The sequence below is a fragment of the Rhinoraja longicauda genome, chromosome 5 (genome assembly GCF_053455715.1).
Source record: "Rhinoraja longicauda isolate Sanriku21f chromosome 5, sRhiLon1.1, whole genome shotgun sequence".
NCBI classification, from domain to species: Eukaryota; Metazoa; Chordata; class Chondrichthyes; order Rajiformes; family Arhynchobatidae; genus Rhinoraja; species Rhinoraja longicauda.
Window position 1 is genome coordinate 25619366 of NC_135957.1, and position 26267 is coordinate 25645632.

Genomic DNA, 26267 nt, shown 5'->3' on the forward strand with positions numbered 1-26267 from the left:
CAGTTATAAAGGGCCCTGTACTTGGTTTGCTTTTCAATCATCCAGATTACAGAGAGGACAACAAAAAGCCCAACCCTTCAATCACCCCAACCAGCCTTGACTAATCGCACCGCAGAGCTATTATCCCATGAAGACAGTTTCCCTTTTGAGAATGGATGGAGTCATTTCCGAGTAATCAATGTCGTTACCTGTTTTTCAACTTTTACCACCCGTCCCATCATGCTAAGGTCAACAGTGACATCAGTGTCTGGTGCTCCTTTGTCAAGGGACCTCTTTTCCGTTGTGAATTGTCCTTTCCCAAGAATATGATCAACGCTGCATTGAATGAAAAAAACACAATCAGGTAACTCTCGCAGATAGACTGGGAAAGGGTTCTTTCATTGTGGTCCACTGCAGTCTATAATAACATCTATTTAATTGCACACAAAGAAACCTTCACGAGAAGCTACATCTAAAGTAAGTACACTGATCCGTTTAAATTCCAGAGTGCAAAAATGGGTATCTCCCACTTGAACTCCAGGATCCATCCTCTCTGATCTCTAGGTCTGATCTTGCCAAAGTACTTGCAATAGTACTTCCAAGCGACTACACCTAAAAATACAAAGGATGTTACTTTCCAAATGGACAAGTGGTGTGGAGTCAAGAGTGGATATACTTCAGTGGATATATTTAAGGCAGAGATAGATAGATTCTTGATTAATATGGGTGTCAGAGGTAATAGGGAGAAGGCAGGAAAATGGGTTAGGAGGGAGAAATAGGTCAGCCATGATTGAATGGCGGAGTAGACTTCATGGGGTGAATGGCCTAATTCTATTCCTATCACTTATGATCTTATGAGCTAACAGATGCATACAATATGCTCTGAGATGATCAAGTTACTCAGCCTACCTCTGCAGAGTCAAAACCAATTCAATTCAGCTAAAGAAACAATTATAATCACATAGTGTCAACATTCATGGTGTCAGCTTGCCCAAAAACACTCCACAGCAAAGAAGAATCACTTGAGCGCAGTAATTGTTGGAAGAAATGCAGCAGCTAATCTGTGCACAGTGGTGTAAATTGACCAGGCATTCTGTTTCTGTTTGTTGACTGAGGGACGAATATTGGCCAGGACACCAAGAAGGGTCTCACCCATTCCTTCTCTCCAAAGATGCTGCCTGTCCCGCTGAGTTACTCCAACATTTAGTGTCTATTTTAGGCTAATGATAATGTCCAAATAATGGCATGGGACTTCCATGGATACTTACGAGGGTAGAACACACTTCAGTTTAACATTACAACTGGAAGACAGGAACTCTAATGGGAAGTCTGTATTGCACTGGGGTTGTTAATCCAAATTACTGAACTTAGATCCAAAGAAAAGGATGAGAAAACACAATCTTCCCATTGAAATACAAGAGTGCTACCAAATGAACCAGTAGATGTCAACTAAATCTGGACTAAGTGGAGCTTTGGAAGTCTCACTCACCGTGTTTGCAGACTCTTAATCCTACCGAGCATGTCCAAATGTCCAGACGAATATTGCTCAATCACATCCTTCACATCGTATGGCCGTAGAGTCTCTTTGAACTTTCTTTTCGCAACGTGGAACTTCATAAACCTGCAACACACCAGGGTAATTGCGCCAGTCATCTGTATTCTGACTGGGAGATAATTGAGTAATACATAATGTGTAGTTGTTCATCGATTCCCCCACCATGCTTCATCCCTCATCATCTAGCCTTGGATCACATCGCGAGTGGGGATCTAGATCCAATTTGACTGGGTTTGCCTTCTGGCCTTCTGCAAAACTCAGGCTGCCGCAACATTTTAACCTACGACTTAATGTCAAAGGGGAATTGAATTTTGATTGCCTAATTGATTGACCCATTGAAAGATTCAGTAAGAGTTTAAAAATCTCATTATAGAACAAGGAAAATGTAGCAGTCCAGAATCCAGCACTACACTGAATTTAATAATAATTGATGGTTGACAAAGTACGTCAGTTTCCATCAATTAGCCAACAATAATAGGGTGGCAAAAAAAATTAATAGAGGAGAGCTTTGTGACATAGTTTCTGTAAGACCATGGAACGAGGATCCAAGATGGCACCCAACCCTGTCGACTCTTTGTGTGCTGATCACAGAAGTGGATTTGCAATCACACAACTCTGGTTGCTGAGGCACTCCACACCAATCTAAAGAAGGCAATGCTATTCCCATTCTGATACTGTCTCCTTTCACTGAACTTATGTATTACTCTCAACACCCATCAGAGCATATCTAAGCACATTGATCATTACAAAGACCAATCTCCTGTAAGACTGCACCTGATGGCCCTAATTACAGTCTTGAAGATGGGTGTAAGCTCCTCCACTGAGGGCTCAGTGTGACCTCCCCTCTCATCAAAGCCTTCATCTGGAGCCATGACAGCATCTGTGGAATAATTGGACAAACGTTTATTTTCCGCAGCATAATCTTTGAATAGACCAGAAAAATAACTCAACAATATTTAATTTATCCTATCTGCAAAACTGAATATTCAAGGTCTAAAACATTTCCCAAGGACAAATTGATTCACTATGAAGCTGAGAGTTAAACACAAGACCCTCAGAAGGTGGTATTGTATCTGCTCAACATCGTCCTCGAAGTCACTGGGACATCTTCCCTGCACCACCAGGCATGGAAGGGGAAGCGGAAGAGGTCTGTGAAATGATGACAATCTCTCAACTTCCTTTGACTTCTCCTGACCTGACATTCACTCAGGCAACCCACTCTTCCAAAGACTTGAATTCAACCTTCCACTCTACTTCCTAACATCTGACCTCCTCTCCAACCACCCCCCCCCCCCGCCCATTTTTCCTACAACTTGCCTTTGTCCCAACACATTAATGCAATGTCTAAGAGATCCCGATTTGTGACCCAGTAATATTTGAGACCCGAGTTAGGAAGATTTGGAATATACCAGTTCTGCAGGTGCCACCATCTAATGGCTCTCCCATGTGTTTGTCATGAATCTCCCCGTGTCCCTGAGGGTTTCTCCAATAGTCCCAAGAGTCTCCTTCATTGTTGCAGAATGATCCTCCTAGTGTCCCACAAGATCTCTCCCAATGTTCCACAGTGTACCTCCCAGTGCCCTAGTCTATCTCTTCCATTGTCCCGTAGGGATCTTCTGCTGACCCACAATATCTCTCCCAGTACCTACCCCAGGAAGTTTATTAGTTTGATTAGTAAGGGTGTCGGGGGTTATGGGGCGAAGGCAGGAGAAAGGGGTTGAGAGGGAGAGATAGATCAGCCATGATTGAATGGCGGTGGACTTGATGGGGCCGAATGGCCTTATTCTGCTCTCAGAACCTATGAACTTATGAAGTGTCTATGAATGCCCCCAGATCGCCTCTCCCTATGCCCCGCGATCTTTTCCACCCTCCTGGCATCTGGGCCTTTCTTCCTGACCTGATGCGACTCTCCCACTACCCCAGAGTGTCTCTCCGAGTGCAGTCACTCTCTCACCGTCTGTTGTGCCGCGTGCCTGACTGGTCTTACATCGCAGTGAAGGTCGCAGTCGAGTCCGGTCATTGAAGCTCCAGCTCTTCTGCATTTTGGTGGGACTGGTCTGTGTGGCGAGGTCGTTGCTAGGTGACTGGCGCTCGGCACCGAGCGAGGCTTGCCTACCTTTCACCCCTTGACCCCTGGGGCTGGCCATCCGCACTCGATCCTTAAAACTTAATTTGTGGCTAAACAGTGAGAGACAGGAAAGAGACTGTCTTGTATTATTCCTGGAATACAATGTCATCAGATCCGCTTTGCCCCAAAGCCACTCTCTGCAGGCTGTTCAACTCTCCGTAGTGCAATCCATTCAAAAGGAAGTTTCCCATTGCATGAGGCACGGAGCAATGCAAGACGTTGAGAGACGGCAAAGATGTAGTCGAGGCACTGAGTTGAAGGAGGGGATTGAGACAGAGAGTGAATATGTAAATAGACGGAGTAATGAGGGAAAGTGCAGGGTTAGTGATGCGGAGTAAAGGAGGAAAATACAGCAGAAGGAAAAAAAAGTGACAGTGTGCCTGGACTGGAATAGCTGACACAATGTTTTTAACCCCTTCAAGCCATTACCATACAGGGGATGTACCCTGAGCCTACATTTACTCCTGTAACTGCCAGCACTTATGGTATTTTCCAATGGGAAACATAGAAAATAGGTGCAGGAGTAGGCCATTCGGCTCTTCGAGCCAGCACCGCCATTCAATATGATCATGGCAGATCATCCAAAATCAGTACCCCGTTCCTACTTTCTCCCTATACCCCTTGATTCCATCAGCCCTAAGAGCTATATCTAACTCTCTCTTGAATATATCAAGAAGAAAGGCAAAGCATCGCCATTGTTTGCCTGGCTTCCCATCAGCTTCTCAACATGCTGGGCTCTCCGCTGAACTCAGCGGAGCTTCCCAAAGTCACATGATAGTGGATGGCCTGTGAGACTGCTGGCTTGAGTGAGCACAACTGGAGTGTGGGAGAGAGGGGAGGCGTGATGAGGGTGTGTGTCGAATGTGCTGGGCTGGTGCTTAAACAACGTGCACCTTCCTGAGGTTTGGCTGAGGTTACATAGAAACATAGACATAGAAAATAGGTGCAGGAGGAGGCCATTCGGCCCTTCGAGCCAGCACCGCCATTCATTGTGATCATGGCTGATCGGCCACAATCAATAACCCATGCCTGCCTTCTCCCCATATCCCTTGATTCCACTGGCCCCTAGAGCTCTATCTAACACCCTCTTAAATCCATCCAGTGATTTGGCTTCCACTGCCCTCTGCGGCAGAGAATTCCACAAATTACACAAGGAACAGGATGGGATTCTAGTCGTGCTCCTTTCTTTGGATGTACCAAGATGCCCTTCGTCCCACCAGTATCTTTCTCAGTCCAGAGGGGAAGCGCTGTTGGCTTAGGGGAGTCCAAAGTTTGTGTGCTGTTTAGAAATAATCTTTAGTCGGTGAGCAATATATTTATGCTCCACACAGGACATCTCTTCAAATATAAACAAATTAACATCCCTAACAATTCACATTGCCTTCCATTTGATGATGGTAAAAGGTACATTCTAAGGTTACATTAATCGGACGGCTTGCCGACACTTGACCTCCAGACCTGGCTGAGAAGCAGCCACTAAAGTGAGGAGTTGGCAGGCTTGGTCACCGCCTCTGTTCTCCAGTGTGGACTGATGCCACCACACCCAGCTTCTTCCAGTCCACCTCCAGCCTCATCCTTCCAGCCTTCATCAGAGCTTCCTATAGACGCCCAGAGTTTCCCCAGCCTTCTCCAATATCTCCAGTGAAACTCAGGTCTGGGGCTGGCTACTAACTACAGGGAGAACCCTTGTGCTCCCCAGGGCCCTTCCGTGGAAGGTACTGGTAGAAATAATATACGTGTAATAGCACCCTACTGCTCAACATCTCACCAGTCAATGGAGGATCTGCCGCATTGTTTTCAAGGTTCCTGATCAACGAGGCTGAACAGGAATGTGTTAATTTATCCAATATTTCAAGGCACATACAAACTACAATATGAAGGATGGTGGAGTTGGCTACAGAACACAAGGCGGTCAAATGTGGACTGCATATGCTCCAGGATGCTCAGACAAGGGACACACATGTGTACATGTACAGTATCTACTGCTGTATTTATGCTTTCAGTCTGCTCTGCTAATTCTCTCACGGCATACAGTACCTTGTCCCTTACTAATCATGCCTTGTACATTCTTATCCAAATCTTTGAATAAACAACAAACGCCATGAGCTCAACACCAATCCCTGAGGCACACCTGCAGTCACACACAGACGTCCACCACCATCCTCTATGTCCTTCCATAAAGGCAATTCTGTATCCATATAGCTAGCTCTACCTGGTTCTCATGTGATCTGTCCTTCCAGAGCAGCCTACCATGCAGAACCTCATCAAAGGTCTTGCTGAGGTGCACCCATGGCATTGCCCTCATCAACCTTTCTGCTTACTTCTTCAAAAAACTCAAATTAAATTGTAAGACATGATCTCCCACATACAAAACCATGCTGACTATCCCTAACCAATCCCTGTATATCCAAATGTATATATAACTTATCCCTCAGGGATAAGTCTGTACATGGTGATAAGACCTGGGGGAGTTGATGAGAATGGGGACAATTAAAAAAAAGAGGGAAAGTGTAGAATTGCTGTAAATATTCAATGGACACAAGCAAAATTTTGAAAATGAACATCAAAGTTAATATTTTGATGACAATTATAACAGAGCTTCCTCCAATCTTTTCAATATGATTTCGTAATACAACTTTAGAGTGCCGAAGAGGAACCTGTGCAGATGCCCAGAATTCATCTAATAACAGGGCAGTGAATGATTAGTTCAGTTTAGAGATATATCATAGAAACAGGCCATTCGACTCGCCGAATCCACACCAACCATTGATTACCTGTTCAAACTAGTTTTATATGGACCTACTCATAAATTCCCTGCACACTAGGGGCAATTTACAGAGGCCAATTAAACTACAAACCCACATGTGTTTGGGATGCAGGAGGAAATGGAGCAACCGGAGGAAATCCACACGGTCACAGGGAGAAGGTGCAAACTCCACACAGATAGCACCCGAGATCAGGATCGAAACCGGGTCTCTGGCGCTGCGAAGCAGCAGCTCTACCAGCTGTGCCACTGTGCTTCCCCAATGCTGGAAGTACTCATCTGTGGATAAAGAAACAGACTTAACAATCCAGGCCAGTAACCTTTCAGCATTCATTGTGGATTTCCCAAATATATGCCATTGAAATGACTAACTTGCCTCCTCCAGGAAGGTTTTCCACCATAGTCCACTGTAATTTGTCAGGTTGCCATTAGATTCCCAATGAGCTGTTACCTCAGCATATTAAACTCACCTACTCCAGCTGTTAAAGTCTAACTCCCCAATCTCACCAAAGCAGGGAACAGAGCCTATTGCTGGTGTTTTGACTGTCCTTTTCTTAGTTGCTAACCACTGTTTAGCAATATGGCAGACCAAACGAATCAGCATTTTTAATCAGCTCTTTCTTTCTGTCAGTTTCGTAATTGTATTTTCTCACTTTTGCTTTACGTTACCAGCATTTGTGCGTATTTTTGAAGATGCTGCATTGAGGTGGAGCTGCCCCTTGCGCCCCTACCTTCTTGTTTTTAACTAGATTAACTATTACTGATCTGCCTTTCTGTTTGTCTTCTTTGGAAGATTTCACATTTCAATAATCAAACCATTTGTATCACTGGTTTACGAAGATTTACAGAAGATTTACGAGGACGTTGCCAGGACCCGAGGGCCAGAGCTATGGGGAGAGGTTGAGTAGGTTGGGACTCAATTCCTTAGAGCACAGGACGAGGGGTGATTTTATAGAGGTGTATAAAATCGTGAGAGGAATAAATTGGGTAGACACACAGAATCTCTTGCCAAGAGTAGGTGAATAGAGGACCAGAGGACATAGTTTAAGGTGAAGGGGAAACGATTTAATAGGGATCTGAGATGTAATTTTTCACACAAAAGGTGGTGGGTGTATGGAACAAGCTGGCAGAAGAGGCAGTTAATACTGGGACTGGGATTTATGAAACATTTAGACAGTTACATGGACAGGACAGGCTTAGAGGGATATGGACTACATGTTGGCCGGTGTGGGCAAGTTGGGCCGAAGACTGAATGACTCTATGGTTATGTGTAATCATTAAGATGTGAGAGGTGATCTGATTGCAAGGATTGGAAAAGGTTTTTAACCCAATGCCCTGCCAGAGATACAAAGTAAAGGAGTAGAGAAAGAGTTAGGCCAGAGATACAAAGTAAAGGAGTAGAGAAAGAGTTAGGAAGCTGCAGGCGAGTCACTCCAGGTACCAGGGAATAGTTACACCATGCCTTGTGCAATGAGTTAAATACAAACTGCCACTGATTAAATAGTCATGATCACATAGCAGTTCTGATCACATCAAGTAGTAGCAGTTAAGTCAATCAGTTAAAGCACTTCAGCGTTTTAGTTTTTCAAAGCCCCTCAAACTTGTTTAGAGCAAGGAGATCAATTACCAAGCAGCAATGAAGAGCCCAGACTGAGGATTAGTCCAGGAAGAATCAAAGGGAAAGTCAGAAGTGATATTTTGATGTAGAGTGTTATTAGAAAGGGAATGACATACCATGAGGATAAGACTACAACATCAATTAAAGGGGAATTGGGCAACTACTGAACAACATCTGATGGAGATCTGCCAAGTGTTTTCTGGTCCACAAGGCCCCTATTTGTGCAACATTGCAGATGACAAATCCTTGACCTGTCCGCTTCTCGTGAGCAATCAGCGTGAATCAAATGACAGAAGTTTCATGCCAAATGCAACATTTTGCGAGCATGCGGAATGCACAAAAGTCAAGTTGAGGAGTGCAGTTAAACTCTCACATTCTTTGCAGGCAGCCAATGTGTGAACATCCTCTGCAATTAGTGAACAGTTCCCAGTGAGAGATTCAGCCCCACCTAACGGGCAACATTTCACTGTCAGTGGTGAAAGATTTGCCTTTCACATGACACCCACATTTGCCCACAACCATTCGTTGAGGTTTTGACCAATACACTATTAAATACACTATTAAAAGTTTACAAAAAAGATTACCATTCTCCAATAATATTGGAATCTGAAAGAAAAATTAGACTCTCCAGTAGTTAATCATAATTTTCAACACAGGAGAAATTGTCAAGATACAAATTAAAATTTATCACATAGTTAAAAACATTAAAAAATATATACAAAGAAACTAGCCCTAACTCCTTCTGGTGAGCTTTCAGTTTACTGTGCAAGGGCATTAGGGTTTTAAGTACTGTACATTTTAATGTCAGCATGATAACATGGAAGATAACAGGCATCAATGCTCTGATTCCACATTTGTCTGCCCATGTGTGCTTCATGAATCAGCTGTTCGATTCACAGTCTCAGAATGGCGAGCGCTAACTGCTAACTCTTGCACAAAATCCGGGCAATGGGACCTGTGTGGGTTTCAAGAGTCATTGCAGGAACCCTACCGAGCACTGTTCACATAATTGGAAGAGCCTCTTGCCCCATGTCTACATTGAGGAGATTTCGAGCACCCAGGACCATGCTGAAAAAAGGCAGTGACCAAAGTCCATCCCAGCTATTCAGGATCTGCAGGCAGCAAGCAAGGGGAAAGTGGGGGAAAGGAAGGAGGAGGTAGGAAAGGAAGGGATGGGGAGGAGAGAGAGTGGAAGAAGGGCGGAAATGGAAAGCCGAGGGGAGGTAGGAGAAGGAGGGAAGGCAGAGCAAACAAGTCCCATAACAGTTAGAGGATTGAGGTAGTTGTATTTGAAGCCCCTTCAAGAGGACAGGAGAGGATGAATGAGCATGCAACTGCTGTTAGTGGCATTCCCAAAGACCATGTGAGCAGATATACTGGATACCTATATTTCCGGGAGGTGTATATCCTGAAGAGCCTCTGTTTATTATTAAATGGCTTACTGGGAAGTGAGGGGAGATAGAGGAGCATTTTAAAAACTGACCGATGCAGAAAACAGTTTGAGCAATCATGTCCCAACAATAACCCTTTCTTCTTCCATCTACCGCTTTTCACCGAAACCTTGTATTATTAAACAGTGGTTAAGTAACAATGCACGCCTCTGGAGGGAAGGGCTTCTCTCACCGATATGGACCCACGACCTTGTATCATGACAGACTATTCCTAGCATTAGGGATTATTTTCCAGTTGGTATTTCAGCTCTTGCTGAAGATGTGGTGGTGAGCTTTCCAAAGTGACCACGTGGCTGACTATAAAAGAATGCTTCATCATAAGGAGCTGCAGAGCACAAGATGGATTGTTAGGTGGGTGGTGCGTAATTATGGTCAACACTTGGGCTTGGCAGTGGGCATCAGTGCTGTGGTAGCTCCTGGGCAGAGGGCACCCAGTGACAGCCACCATACTCTGTGCCCGTGAATCACTGTGTGGGGCCAGGACCTTTCCCTTCACACCAGCCCATGTAAACTCGGCCCCATTCTCTCCTTGCATGCACCAGCGGGTGAACTAGTTACTGGACTAGATCAATTGAAAAGTGGATTAGACAACAGGCATCTTTTTAGTAAGTTAGCTGAATAAAGAAAGAGCAAGAGAGGGAGTGGTGGACGCCAGCTTCATCTTCCTGGCTTGTCCCATCATCCTGTGCCTTTAATGAGGAACTACACTAGTTTGCAGTGAGATATAAACACGAGGGAACAAACCTGCTGACAGTCTCTCCTTGGTCTTTTCTTCAGGGTTAGTTGGTAAAAGGAAACAGAGTCAGACAGAAAGTAATAAAAAGAAACAATCATTGAACAATTTCATGCAGTGTAAAGTCATCACAACCAACAGCCTCTCAGCTCACATCAGGAAAGTATCGCACTTGTCACACCCAGAAGCTGGGGCGGGTTAAGCAGAAGTATGCCCATACCAGCAGTGGAGAGTGGAGAGTCAGAGTTAAGCCCAGCAGCCAACACAGGAGCCAAAGCGGGAGGCACTCCAGGAAGCAAAGGTGGCGCTCGGCATGTTGAAGGGCAGAGGGTGCATGCTCTGATGCTGCACTCCTGGGGGGAGCTGTGTAACTCCATTACCCTGAGCCTTCACCTCCCTCTTCCTCTACCTGACGCCTCTCCCTCCTACCCACCCCTTCTCCATCTGCTTGCCCTTCTCCTTCCTCTCTCTAATTTGTATTTTCCCTTTGTGTATGTGTGTATGTGTGTGTGTATGTGTATATGCGCGTGTGTGTGGGTATGTGCATGTGTTTTTGTGAGTATGCATATGTGTGTAATGGTATGCATGTGAGTGTGCGTGTGCTTGTGAGTGTGTGTGTTTACACATGTGAGTATGTGCACTTTGTGTGTGTGCATATGTGTTTCGGCATGTCTGAGTGTGCGTGTATTCATGTTTGTGTGCGTGCGTGACTCTGTGTGCGTGCATGAGTGTGTGTGTGTGTGTGCCTTTGTGCGCGAGTGTCTGTGCGTGCGTGTTTGTGTGTGTAAATAAGATAGACTCCCTCCCCAGAGTGCAGACATTGCCAGAAAAGCTCTTAACTATCATCTTAAACGTGTGCCGTGCAAGTGAAATGAAAGAGAAATGATGTTGACAGGATCCAGTTCTCCCTCACCTCTGGCTGCCAGCATGTGCAGAGTTGTGTCATGATATTTGAACCATTTACTCATCAAAGGACAGATTAAGTTCATACAAAACTGTCACAAAGCAGGCGACTGATCGCTGTTGTTTCAAATGCTCCTGGGGTAGGACTAGGACAGGTTGGATACAGAGCAGAGCTCTCTCTCTCTTACTCTCTCCATTTTGCCCCATCAAAAACTCCAGGGACCAGTAAAGTGCATTGAATCCCACAAACCTCTGGCTAAGCACCTAATTATAATTGTCCATTCTGAATGGAGTGTGAATACTGGGCTGGATAATGGCATATGTGCATTGTGCCTGGACATTGTGGACAACAGAAGTTGTGCCTGAAATGCACATAAGACCAAATCTATCATTTCTTTTTGATGAGAATCGGTTCAAATTCCAATTGGTACTTTTTAAGTATTTAAAACAAAATCTAATAAAAACAGAAAATGCTGGAAATACTCAGCAGAGGAGGCAGCAACTGTTTGAAGAGAAACAGAGGTAATATTTCTGGTCTGAGACCCTTCATCAAAGAAATGTTCACCCTGTTTCTCGCTCCAAACATGCTGACGGTCCTGCCGGGTGTTTACAGCAATAATAGTTTTCATAAGTTCACCAGTGAGAGGATCAGAATTAGGCCGTTTGGCCCATCAAGTCAACTCCGCCACTAAATCGTGGCTGATCTATCTTTCCTCCCTCAACCCGATTCTCCTGCCTTCTCCCCATAACCCCTGACACCCCCTTTTTCTTTCTGATTCCCAGGATTTGCAGGGTCTTTTCTGATTTTCAAACAAAAAGACCCTGACTTTGGTTTAAAAAGTCTTTAGGATTTGAGAGTAAATATTTTGCACATATCCCTTTTAACTCTGCTTGTCTGGCAGGCAGTGGTTTTTCCAGGGCTGGGGTAACTGGATCCTACCAATGACTGTTCGGACAGCTGCAGCTTCACAGGAACACATGGAATCAGCTTCAAAAAGCAAGGGATAGCCACAAGCCAGAAGACGGACGCCAACATAACAACATCAGCTGCCAGTTTTGTACCTACTTTGCAGGGCTGCAGATATGCAAGGCGTTCAAATGCGGCTTCCAGGTTGCTATGGAAACCGAGTTCTCATCATCAGCAGCATAACTATGCCACACATACTACGTGCAGATGTTTACATACAGAGAAAATGAACAAGGCCAGGAGGGAGGGGGAAACGAGGGGTAGAAAGTAAAAAAAATGGAAAAGAACAGCAGATTAGTGAAAGCAATCCCAATGATTGGTGCATTCATGATCAAAGCACTTGATACATGCCTGAGTGGAGACAGGATACTCTCATAGAATCGCCAGGTGGCCCCCAGGTAACTCCGACTCCCGTCGGTGGAGTAAAACCGCCAAGCAGCCTTGGGTCAAAGGGCGAAGATGGTCGGGGTAGGAGGAAGGCACAAAAGAAAATCAGCAAGTCAAACAGGCCAAAAAGAGTGGTGGATAAAAATCACACGACAATCCCTGGAAGAACTGGTTTCAGGTCTGGTGTTTTCATAAATGGGAATGGTAGCGTGAGAGAATTCACTCTAACACTTTAACTTGTCCCCATGTGCTACTAAATATTGTCAAATTCTTTTAAAATTCAAATACTAAAACGACTGAGCAATAAATAAATCAAGTTGCACTGCAAATAAAAATACTATTTTTTTCTGTGTTAAAAGAGTATTTTTAACAGGTGTTAGCTCACATAGAGTCACAGATACATACAGCATAGAAGCAGGCCCTGTGATCCAACTCATCTGTGGCGACCAAGATGCCCCATCTAAGTTAATCCCATTTGCCTGCATTTGGTCCATATCCCTCTAGACCTTTCCTTTCCATGTACCCGACCAAATGTCTTAAATGTTAACTATACATGATTCAACTACATTCTCTGGCAGCTGATTCCATATCCCACCACACCATATGGAAAAGTTGCCCTTCGGGTTCCTATTAAATCTTTTCCCCCTCACTTTAAACCTATGCCCACTAGTTCTTGACCCCCCTAGCCTGGGAAAAAGACTGTGCATTCACCCTATCTATTCTCCTCATGATTTTGTACACCATTATAAGGTCACCAGTCAGCCTTCTACACTCCAAGCAATAAAGTCTTAGCCTGTCCATCTCTCCCTATATTTTAGGCCCTCAAGTCCTGGCAGCATCCTTATAAATCTTCCAGCTTAATGGCATCTTTTCGAGAGCCAGATGAACAAAATTGATCCCAATACTCCAAGGGAGGCTTCACCAACGTATTGTACAATTGCAACATAATGTCCTATCTTCTATACTCAAGTTAGACACAAAATGCTGGAGTAACTCAGCGGGACAGGCAGCATCTCTGGAGAGAAGGAATGGGTGACATTTTGGGGGTGGAGAGCCTTCTTGATACCCAGCACATATAGGTCTTCCTTCACTGACCCTGCTAATGTTCTTCTTAACACTCAAGTGGTCCTTTCCCATTAGGATCAAGTGATTCATATTGGGAACAATTTTTAGAGGGATAATGTTCCGTGGATACGTTCACAAGTTATAGGAGTAGAATTAGGCCATTCGGCCCATCGAGTCTACTCCGCCATTCAATCATGGCTGATCTCTGCCTCCTAATCCCATTTTCCTGCCTTCTCCCTATAACCCTTGACACCCGTTCTAATCAAGAATTTGTCTATCTCTGTCGTAAAAATATCCACTGACCTGGCCTCCACAGCCCTCTGTGGCAATAAGCTCCACAGATTACACCCTCTGACGAAAGAAGTTCCTCCTTACCTCCTTTCCAAAAGAGCACTCTTTCATTCTGAGGCTATGACCTCTGGTCCTAGATTCTCCCACCAGTGGAATCATCCTTTCCACATCCACCCTATCTATGCCTTTCATTATTCTGGAAGTTTCAATGAGGTCCCCCCTCAATCTTCTAAACTCCAGTAAGTGGAGGCCCAGCAATACACTTTCTGAGTTTAAATAAGCCATGCCCAGTGGTACATAGCACTGATAAAGAAAGGGTCTGTGAATGTTGTTATCATTAAGTTAATTATTGATCACTGGGGAGTATTAGGAAAGGTTACTGTCTGAAGAATGGGTCATTGTGTCTCAAGGAATTGTGAAGGGCTAGGAGGAAGTCTCTATAGAAAGCTGCTAATTGCCTCTAAAATCGCAGGCCAGACTTAACATAAGTCATGCAGTTATGAATTGTAAGAAAATGATTTAAATTATTAAAAAACTGACTTGTCGAATTGCAATTGTTGTGATCTTTGCTGTGGCGAACACTGGGACAGGAAGCCAATCAGGTCCTCAGGCCAAAACGTCACCCATTCCTTCTCTCCAGAGTTGTTGCCTGTCCCACTGAGTCACTCCAGCATTTTGTGTCTATCCTTAGGCCAGTCTTGCAGCTATTCTCCTTTACCCAAGTTTTCTCCCTTAATTACCCTGCTGCATTATGACAGCTTCCTCGATTTTCACCGTTCACTGTGTGGGGCAACATCTTCCGAACGACCTGGTTGTAACTGACTCTGCTCCAGGGGAAATGCTTATTGTCCACCTACCCGGCCAAATCTCCTAATCACCCTTAACACTGCAATTAGATCTCCCTTTAATCATCTATACTCGAGGGCAAACAAGCTTAGCCCAAGAAACATGCCCTCGCATTTTAATCAATTTCCTCCCCGGCAGTGAAAGATGATCCTCACTGATGCTCCCTGCTGTTCACCCCTGACATATGGCGCTCCGTTCTGCAATAACGTAAAATAAAACGGGACACTGTGTCGCTGTTGAGGCGGGTGCTTCACGTTGGAATGCTGGGGAAAGCTCAAGTTCATGCAGGAATGCTCTGAAGTCTGAGTTTCACACTTGGCAGCTTCCAACGTGACCAGCCACCACTCAGTACATTCAACTCACTGAAGAGGGATTTTTAAAGATTAGCATCTGAAGAATGGGTCATTGTGTTCCGAAGAGTCTATGGAAGGATTGGAGAAAGCCTCTGTAGATACATAAGGTCATAAGTGATAGGAGCAGAATTAGCTCCGCCATTGAATCATGGCTGATCTAGCTCTTCCTCCTAACCCCATTCTCCTGCCTTCTCCCCATAACCCCTGACTAATCAAGAATCTATGTATCTCTGCCTTAAAAATATCCATTGACTTAGCCTCCACAGTCTTCTGTGGCAATGTATTAACTGCCTTCCACCACTAAAGTTTAACTCACAAGTTATTCCCCTTATCATGTATCTGTACACAGTGCACAGCTCGATTGCAATCATGTATAGTCTTTCTGCTGACTGGTTAGCATGCAACTAAAGGTTTTCACTGTACCTCAGTACATGTGACAATAAACTGAACTGCACTAAAAACAAAACTAGAGTTCTGTTGGAAATAAGTTAATTAAAATGAGAAAGAATAATTAATTGTCGGAATACTCTTATGGAGGTATTGTGTTTATTAAATCATCTCGCTAAGTGCTTTCATGAATTTGAACTTCATATGAATATCAGGGTGAGTGAATATGAAAATCCTAATGACCAAAATGTTTTGGAAATTGTGGTACTTTAATCACACAAACATCAATAACAAAAATAAAAATGTCTGATTTGTATATTTAATATAATTCTTGACTCTGTGGGGTGCTTTAAGCTACCTTATTTCTCTTGCATCCAACTTGGAAATGGTTGTGCTTACACAATTCTCTAGCCTGGCATAGTTGCAGATAATATTTGCTTTGGAGTCTTGAACCTGGAAAGGTTACTCTAGGTTTTTTCTAATCTCTGTCTTGCCCGAGTCCTTTCTAGTGCTAGTAACTTCTGAGTTTAGTGATTATTTTTGGCATTTATTACCCATCCAAAAATCTCCTTCAAGAATGTAGCATTGAGCAGCAAATCTCCCAGTGAAGGTACTCCCCTTTTATTGCTTGTGAATGGAATTATCACCAAACTATACAATCATCACCAAACATTTCCACTCCTGACCTCATGATGGAGGGGATATGATTGATGAAGCAGCTGAAGGTGGTTGAAGCTCAGACATAGCCTAGAGGAAGTCCTCCAGTGCTGTCCTAAGGCTGAGGTGATCGGTCAAAACAACCAAATCCATTTTTGTTTCTGCTTGGTATGTATTTTGCCAGTGAGGAATATTTTCTCTCAGGTTTCCAGGGGCCCCTTGACGTCAACGACAACCTTTCCTTACCTCAACTTTATAATCAATTGCCTGTCTGCATTTCGAACAGAGCTGTGATGAGATCTGCAACTGGGTGGTCCAGGTGGGACCCAAATTAAGTATCTATACGTGGGTAACTCTAGGTGAGTACTATGTTTTGAGTCACTGCACAAAAGCACGGCTCTCAGTCACTGTGCTTGAGTCATTGTTTCTGTGTTATCGTATGTGACTCAAAGAATCAATAAACATGTTGTCACTGTTGTTAACAGTCCAAGGGTCCTAAGATCGCCTTGCCTTGCTTTAGTGTTGCAGATATCCATTCTATTAGTCCTTGATTCTTCACCATTGGGAATTATTCAAGGAATCAAATCTGTCACAGAGGCACCAGATTTCTTTGAGAAATATGACTGCCTTTGCAGAGACATCTTTAGTTTTTTCTTTGCCTCTGCCTTGCCTGGGTCTCTGGGTCTGGACAGACCCACACCAGGGACTGACATCTTCAACACCACTCCCGTGTTGCAGTGTGATTCAGCGTTGGACCTACCTGAATGGAATGACATCCCCAACGCCACTCCCATGCTAAAAACAAGGAACAGCTGATGCTGGTTTACAAAAAAAAACACAAAGTGCTGGGGTAACTCAGTGGGTCAGCCAGCATCTCTGGAGAATGTGGAGAGGTGACATTTTGGGTTGGGACCCTCCTTCAGACTCTCCAATGCTGCAATGTGGATCAGTAATGGACCTACCATTATGGACTGACATCCCCAACATCACTCCTGAGTTGCAGTGTGGATTAGTAATGGACCTACCTGAATGGCAAACGTCCCCATCATCACTCCCCAACTGAAGAAGGGTCTCGACCCCCAAAACATCACCCGTTACTTCTCTCCAGATATGGTGCCTGACCCGCTGAGTTACTCCAGCATTTTGTGTCTACCTTCGATTTAAACCAGCATCTGCAGTTTTTCTTTCCTACCACTCCCCAACACTTCAGTGTTGGTCAGTACTGGACCCACCTGGATGAGGCTTGCAGCAGGATGCCTCCTCTTCTCAAAATGTTTCTGCCGGTGTTGTTCTTGAACTTTTAACGCAAACCCTGAGCCAAGAATGCCCTGTGGTAAAAGTCATGAAAGCACATCAGTTTCACCGGCTCCAACTGGTTACACACCCACACAAGTTGCTGGGATGATTGGTTCTCCATGCTTGGCCCCCTCAGCTGCTTAACTGCATGCATACCTATCCATTCTATTCCCGCAACATTTTAAAACAGACCCATTGTTTTGCTCCATAATTTGCATTGGCGAATGAAAAAGTTTGTTTTGTTCATCCCTCATTATAATATATAATTATATCCCTCATTATAACACTCAAAATCCCATGGAAGGTCTGGCGTTCAACATAACAGCCGGTGCTCTAACTGAGGGTCGTAATAAACCTTTCATGCTCGCTGCTAAAAGTATTAGTTTAACATTTATTGCCAGAGTCATGCATTCATTGTCATAGCGAGGTACAGAACTTAGCAAGCAAACAAGCAAGTAAACATATTACAGGATTTGCCTGGGCATCTTACCAACAACTCAGCAGTCCTGAGATACTATCTAATTCATTGCAGACCCTGGGACTATCTTGGATCGGACTTTACAGGACTTTATCTTGCACTAGATGTTATTTGTTCTTCCCTTTATAATGTATCTGTGCATTGTGGATGGCTCGGTTGTAATGTATTGTATCCCTGTTGACTGCTTAGCACGCAACAAAACCTTTTCATTGTACCTTGGTACACGTGACAGTAAATTAAAATAAATTAAAATAAATTAAAATAAAGAAAGCTAAACTAAAATGTTAGAGACCCATACATTTTCTCATGAATTTTTTGCAAGGTGAATATATGGAAAGTGGTGAAAATTAGATCGGCTTATTAAAAAAAATCACTCAAATGGCTTTCCGAGAAGATCATGCCATATTCCCTGGGCATTTCTGGGACTATATGTGGTTATCTGGGCTGGCCTAGGGTATAACCTCTCCATGGGAGGTTCCTGAGGGACTAGCTGTCTACCTGATAGGGGCTAACACTGCCCGTGAGTGACTCCCACCCTGACGTGGTCTAAGTCATCCCAGGGGTGTGAAGCGATGACTGCTGCAACCAGATCAGGAACCCTGTCAGCCAGCCTGACAACTCTTCTTGCCTCGCTTCTTCCAATACTTAATGTCCAAAGCAACTCTGAGTGCCGGGAGGCAGAGTATTTGTTGAGCTCTTTGTGCTGCTTCGAGCCGAGCAGATGGGAGCAATTTCATTGATGGGCAGCTTGTGTAAAGGCAGGTCCTTGGCTCAGTGAAGTAACTCGCATTCACCTTTTCTCTGATTTACACTGGGATGGTGTTATTACGTTAAAAGTGCTATATTATTGTTGCTAGGATTCACAGCCACTTTCTGTGTTAAATACCTAGACTGAACTGTCCTCTCACCAACTGGAGAATGTTCCTGGCCTCCCATCTACCCCATTGGAGTCCTTTGAACTATCTTTAATCAGGCTTTACTAGGCTTTATCTTGCACTAAACACTATTCCCTTTATCCTGTATCTGTACACTGTGGACGACTTGATTGTAATCTCATGTATAGTATTTTCACAGACTGGATGGCACGCAACAAAAAAGCTTTTCACTGAACCTCGGTACATGTGACAATAATAAACTAAACTAAACTGTTTCTATGCAAGGTCATTCCCATTCCTGTTTCCCTGGAAGGATTGTGCTGAGGATGAACATGTCCAAGTGGGTTCCCATCTCGGTTAAAACAGTCACGGTCTCAACACCATCTTCGGGCTCCTTATATTGCAATGATGCTTCTTATTACTGGTGAGAATGTGTCGCGGCACAATAGGAGAAATTATTCCTCCTATTTAGCAACTTTAGCAGATACAGTCGGGACAATTAGAATTGCAGTAATTATCTGGGATCAGTTTAATTTATTTAAAAAATACTTTAAAACTCAATTTCACCATTAAACATCCCTTGAAGGAACAATAAGAGAACAGCCCTTTGAGACTCTTCTGCAAATTAGTTCAGAGCTGATCTACTTTTTCAGCACAATCACCCGCCTTTTCCCATGTCCTTCGATCCTCTTGCCCTCCAAGAGTTGATCGATCTCGTAAGCTCAGAATGATGGCGGCATCCATATCCTCTTGGGGAGAGAGGTCCACCTCCTGTAATTCAAGCCATTACTGAGCTACAAATAACTTTGTTTCACCCTGCCATGTGCTGGCTGACATGTGTGGAAATTTACAACCTTTTACGTTCATTTCTACTGCTGCCTGTGTGAAGCATCAACACCTTTAATTGCTTTGATTCTAATTTCAATACCACGTCCTCTTAATCTACACTATTTCAACGGCCTTACCATCTGGGCTGAGAGTTTACGTACCTGCCTTCTTCTCACACTTCTCTGATCATCTTAACTGACTCCTCGGTTAGAGCACTCGTGTTCTGAGGGTCTACATACGAGTTCATGAGAACACCTCATAATTTAACCCTTTACACCCTGATTCAGGAGTCTGCGCCGCTGATCACTCCGGCCATTATGTCCCTCTTCATGCCACCAGCAAACGGTTAAATGAAGCTGCTTTCGTAAGTTGATGGCAGCCTCTTCTGCTCTTTGACTACAACCCATCTTGCAGTGGAGAGGTCACCAACTCACTCTGAAACGCAGCCACTTCAGCACCACGGTGGAGTGGCTGTGCCCCAGTTTCATCCCCCAACCCCCGGTCACATTACGCTCGACCCAACCTCTCAGGTAATTACCGCTGGAAGTGCGAAGAATGAGATCCCAAGGAGGGCAAATCCCGCTGAGAGTAGCCTCCCCAACCAGGTGGTGGGAGTCTTGTCCCCATATCCAATGGTCGTCAGTGTAATCTGGAGGGAGAGATAAGGATCACATGTTAGAGACACAGGAGACTGCAGATGCTGCAATCTTGAGCAAGAAACAAAGCGCTGGAGGGACTCAGCGGGTCAGGCAGCATCTGAGGAGGGAAATGGACAGACGACTTTGTGGGCTGGGACCCTTCTTCAGGCTGATGGAGTAGAAGGGAGATAGCTGGTGGAGAAAGGGAGTTTAGTTTGGTTTAGCGATACATCATGGAAACAGACCAATCGGCCCACCGAGTCCATGTCAACCATCGATCTCACATTCTATGTTGTCCCTCTTTGTCTTCCATTCCCTACACACTAAAGGCCAATTTGCAGAGACCAATTAGCCTACCAGCCCGCACGTCTTTTGGGATGTGGGAAGAAACAGGAGCACACATGCAAACTCCACACAGCCAACACCCGAGGTCAGGATCGAACCTGGGTCTCTGGCGCTTTGAGCTGCTGGCTCTACTCACTGCGCCATCTTGTCACCCTAAGGGGAAGGGGGGGGGGGGGGGGGGGGAGGGAATCTGTTTATTGCAGCATTGAGGCTGTGAGTGGATAAGTTCCCAGCTGCTGCCACTGGCCTTGGATAGTACAGGGACTGCAGCCGGCCTCAGGTGGAAGAGGAGCTTCTCTAGGGACCAGGTACTAATACCACAACAAACCCATTCACCCACCGCTCCAGTTTATGGCAGGAACCTCAGTGGTCAGTCTGCTAGCTGACTAGCCAAAGCTTTGCAAAACGCACCCGGGAGTTTCTGACAGGGTTGGAGAAACTCTCCAAGGACAGAAAGCACAGAAGATCAAACAGAGTTGATGCAATGGGAGGAGACAGTGAAGATCTACTTAGCCTAGCCTGGAGTTCCTGTGCCCCACATGTTGTAGGACTGGATACTCACACCTAGAGGCACAAGGGACTGCAGATGCTGGAATGCAGCAGAGGTGCTGCCTGATCTGCTGAGGTCCTCCAGCAGTTCGATAGATACACACACTGAACTACCAGTGTCAGGGGTTTGTTCAGTGTTCCAGACCGAATACTCAGCCTCGACCCGAAATGTCATCCATTCCTTTTCTCCGGAGATGCTGTCTGACCCACTGAGTTACTCCAGCTTTTTGTGCCTATCTCATTCCCCACCTGGAACAGGGCAGTACAACACCATCAAATGCAGTGACATTGAACAGAAGTCACTCCCTGAAAACTGCCCTGCTGAAAAATGAATTATCATCACAACAGCAGGGTGGGAGAGAGAGTTGAGGCAGTCGGGATGGATCCTGATTGTAAATTGGGGGATGCAGCATCTCCAGTTTCCCCATCAGCTGAGGTCGGCTGTTCCTGTGTTCTCTGCTCGTCGAAGGACCTGGGGTGTCTGAAGAAGTTTCACAACCCGAAACGTCACCCATTCCTTCTCTCCAGAGATGCTGCCTGTCCCGCTGAGTTATCTATCTTCTATGATCATTTCAAAATTGGTTTCCACTGCATTCTCGTATGAAGTCTATGCGAAAACCAGTCAGCACGACAAAAGGATGAACTCACCGTGCCCCACCACAAAGCATCTGCATACGTGGCAAACTGCGCGTTGGAATCCTTCTCAACCAAGTAGACCAGGAACGAGGAGAAGATAAGCACCAGGAAGCCGATGTACCAGGCCGTGATCAGCTCCTGCAGGGAGGGAAAGGAACACAGTGTCAGTGTCTCCTGGGCCTGTCGACAGCGCGGGGTCCATGAGCCAGCACCAAGCACACGGAAATCTGCAACGATCCAGCAACCTCATAATCCCATGAAGAGTCAAGGCTGGCCACCAAGCCTGTGGTGGTGTTAGGTGGACGAAGGAGGTTCTGAATATTTGGTATAGATCCTGACAGAAGGAATTAGCAATGGTGCTTAGGCTTAGTGAGTCTAACGGTGTGGTTGTGGGACATGGCTTTCTGATAGAAAGGATCTAATACCTTTTATCGGACAGGTAAACTAAACTAAACTAAAGGTCAAAACCCGGAGGCATACATTTAAAGTAACTAGGGGAAAGGTTAGAGGGGAGATGAATAAAACAATCTGGGGGTCAGCAACTCTCTGCCTGAAGACAGCAGAAACTCTCATCACATTTAAACAGTGTTCAGTTTTAGCTTAGTTTAGGGATATAGCGTGGAAACAGGCCCTTCGGCCCACCGAGTCCACTCCGGCCAGCGATCCCCGCACATTAACACTATCCTACACACACTAGGGACAATTTACATTTCTACCAAACCAATTAACCCACATGTACATACAACCTGTACGTCTTTGGAGTGTGGGAGGAAACCGAGGATCTCGGAGAAAACCCATGCGGTCACGGGGAGAAGGTACAGACTCCGTACAGACAGCACCCCTAGTTGGGATCGAACCAGGGCCTTTGACGCTGCCAGGCAGCAGCTCTGCTGCTGTGCCACCATGCCACCCATTGATTGGAATCTGTAGTAGAAAACAAACTGCAGGAGGATCGGGCAGCATCCATGGAGGTAGAGGCAGAGGGATGGTCGAGGTTTGGACTGACGCCCTGCATCAGGGTCACCCATGACCACCAGAGGTGCTGCCTGATTTGCTGAGGTCCTCCAGCAGCTTGTTAGATACTCACACTGAACCACCAGTAGATGTGAGCTGCAGGGCTACGGACCCAGTGCCGGAAGGTGGAATAGGGTTGGGGGCCTCGTTTCAACCAGCAAGGACACATTGGGCTGAGTCATAAAACAATCCAATGGCCCCATGATCATCAGCGTGCTTGATGATTCTACTTCACCATGCATTCAGTATGTGTGTGTGTGTGTGTGTGTGTGTGTGTGTGTGCGCGCGCGTGCGTGTGTGCGTGCGTGCGTGTGCGTGTGTGTGTCTGTATATGTAAATGTTGTTCTTTCGTCTCTGGATCCAGGCTCCTGGGGTTTGACCTGCGCCCCTGACCTCCCAGCTATCTCCTGCTACTGTTAGTGGGTGGTGGAGCTCCTGAGATTTAGACTATAGATTTTGAGCTTTTGAGATAGAGCGTGGAAACAGCCCCTTCGGCCCAACGAGTCCACGACGACCTGCGATCACCCCGTGTCCTAGCACAATCCTACGCACTAGGGACAATTTACAATTTTCACAGAAGCCAATTAGCGTACAAACCTGTACGTCTTTGGAGTGTGGGAGGAAACCAGAGCACCCGGAGAAAGCCCACACGGCCCCATGGAGAACGTACAAACTCCATACAGACAGTACCCGCAGTCAGGATCGAACCCAGGTGTCTGGCGCCGTAAGGCAGCAACTCTACCGCTCTGCCGCCTTGCCACCCTATGAGACAAGATACACCTCCACCATTTCCTGTCTCAAGAGCTCCAGAGCAGAGCTACCCAGTCACGGAGGTTGGCAGCCCTACCATTATAGCAATCTTTAAGATAACTCTTGGGACAGAACAAGTTCCAGTACCCTTTGTAAGTCGATGTAACTCTGGTTTAAGAGCTACAGGTTGGCATGAAGTAATAAGACTGGCAGTGGCCAATCACTTGGTCCCACTCGGCAGGGGCCATGAGGTATCATTGTCTCCTCCACAGCTCTCAGGAGCCATCTGTGTTAGATTCCCAGGTGTGGAAAGGAGCCTGGTGAACCAATGGTTAATCAGTAGGATGGAAAATATTATATTTTGGAAATGGTTCACGGGATCTCAGAAATGCCCATTCGGAAATGTAGATGGTGCAACTGTTTTCCTTCTACCATTCTGGGAGCCATTTGATACACGAATGGTGGATTGTTGACTAATCCCAACAATCATTCCCTGTCAACGGCAACAGATCCGGACATGAGGTGTGGAAAGTTCCCTGCGGTGGGTAGACTTGGAACCAGAGGTACAATGCCAGCTGTCCCTCCCGAGTGTTCAGTTACAATTTGTTCATGTGCCCGCAAATAAATCTATAATTAAAAACTAGCATCAGTCATGATAACCGCGGAGTGATTGGATTGTTGAAAAGACTCACTATACAGGGGGGAAATCTATCGTCTCTATGCGTCTCCATTCCCACCAATATGGTTGACTTGTAACTGCCTCCTCAGAGGCAATAAGGATGGGCAATCAATGCTGGCCCTTTCAACAACGCTCACAACCCATTGTTGAAAGACCATGTTCATATATATATCATATATATATACAGCCGGAAAACAGGCCTTTTCGGCCCTCCAAGTCCGTGCCGCCCAGTGATCCCCGTACATTAACACTATCCTACACCCACTAGGGACAATTTTTACATTTACCCAGCCAATTAACCTACATACCTGTACGTCTTTGGAGTGTGGGAGGAAACCGAAGATCTCGGAGAAAACCCACGCAGGTCACGGGGAGAACGTACAAACTCCTTACAGTGCAGCACCCGTAGTCAGGATCGAACCTGAGTCTCCGGCGCTGCATTCGCTGTAAAGTAGCAACTCTACCGCTGCGCTACCGTGCCGAAAGACTGGAGCGACTAGGCTTATATACACTGGAATTTAGAAGGATGAGAGGGGATCTTATCGAAACGTATAAGATTATTAAGGGGTTGGACACATTAGAGCCAGGTAACATGTTCCCAATGTTGGGAGAGTCCAGAACAAGGGGCCACAGTTTAAGAATAAGGGGGAGGCCATTTAGAACGGAGATGAGGAAAAACCTTTTCAGTCAGAGAGTTGTGAATCTGTGGAATTCTCTGCCTCAGAAGGCAGTGGAGGCCAATTCTCTGAATGCATTCAAGAGAGAGCTAGATAGAGCTCTTAAGGATAGTGGAGTCAGGGGGTATGGGGAGAAGGCAGGAACAGGGTACTGATTGAGAATGATCAGCCATGATCACATTGAATGGCGGTGCTGGCTCGAAGGGCCGAATGGCCTACTCCTGCACATATTGTCTATTGTCTATTGGAGAATAAAGAAAACAAAATAGTGGATCATAACATCATATAGCATAAAAGAAAGTAATTTAATTTAGTGTTAGAATAAATCAATGCTAACTCCGATATTAATTCTCGTTATCATCTTCCACCATCTCTCTGAGGAGATCCTGTCCCAGATTGGCCACATCTTTCCTTCCCCTCTTTAAGAAGGCGCTGAATCCTGGGATTCTGCTGTTCTAGACAAGCTCTTTGCTCCTGCAGTAACCTCAGGATCCTGATGAACAGCAGCTTTTCATTCTGAAACCTTTCACTTATGCAGCCCCACACTGTGGCCTTCCCTGGCCAGGGATAATTAGTTTAGTTTAGAGATTTAGCGTGGAAACCGGCCCTTCGGCCCACTGAATCCGTGCTGATCAGCGATCCCCAAACACTGGTTCCATCCTGCGCACTAGGCACAATTTACTAAGCCAATTGACCTACAAAACCTACATTCTTTGCAAGATGGGAAGAAACCGGAGCACCCCGAGAAAACCCATGTGAACAGAGGAAGAACAGCGTACAAACTCGGTACGGACAGCACCCGTGGTCAGGATCGAACCCGGGTCTCTGGCACTGTGAGGCAGCAACTCTACCAATGTGCCACTGAGGCCTTTCCTGGCCAGGAATGTTCACCGTGGACTAATGGGACCCTCAAAGCCAAGCCTTACTTCCGCCTCATAGCAGGAGTGAGAACAAGGTAAGGGAGTCAGTTAGGAAGGCCGTTCGCTGATCAGCAAGATGTCCATCAGGGGATGTTGTCCAGAGGCCCATTCCAAGCTGCAGCTATACGTGGGTTGGGGGCTTTGTTTCCAAGGCTCTGTGGGGGTTAGGGCTACAGTCTAGGGTCCTTCAGCTGCTGAACATTGAGGAGCAGAGTCTGGTGGAGGCGCCCCTCAAACAAGGAAATGAATATCACCCCAGGGGCCACATGAGTGGCAAGGGTGAATTGTTCTGTTTAAAGATAGGTGTTAAACACTAAGGTGTGGGTGTTAAACGCTACTGGGTTTAACACTAACGAATGTATGGACGCTGAGAATGTACGAAGAGTTTTTGCACCGATTTTGTTTTGTATGTATTTTTTACCCTGAAAAAGGTTTATTTTTGGTCAATAAAAAGATCAGTGGCTGTTTGAGCCCAGTTACAAGCTGGGATGGGGTCTG

At 45.5% G+C, this 26267-nt stretch overlaps 1 protein-coding gene across 1 annotated transcript in view; it reads right to left on the reverse strand.

Annotated features, from left to right (window-relative positions):
- LOC144593501 (potassium voltage-gated channel subfamily KQT member 5-like) overlaps positions 1-26267 on the reverse strand; it is a 173139-nt gene that overhangs the window by 6208 nt on the left and 140664 nt on the right. Inside the window, exons 5-14 of the mRNA XM_078399168.1 lie at positions 21742-21867; positions 20100-20210; positions 17317-17412; positions 12450-12538; positions 10240-10266; positions 9429-9485; positions 3489-3712; positions 2309-2414; positions 1469-1600; positions 189-315 (exon numbers count right to left, since the gene is read on the reverse strand). Coding sequence (XP_078255294.1) covers positions 189-315; positions 1469-1600; positions 2309-2414; positions 3489-3712; positions 9429-9485; positions 10240-10266; positions 12450-12538; positions 17317-17412; positions 20100-20210; positions 21742-21867 — 1095 coding nt within the window. The remainder of the gene's footprint in view (positions 1-188; positions 316-1468; positions 1601-2308; positions 2415-3488; positions 3713-9428; positions 9486-10239; positions 10267-12449; positions 12539-17316; positions 17413-20099; positions 20211-21741; positions 21868-26267) is intronic.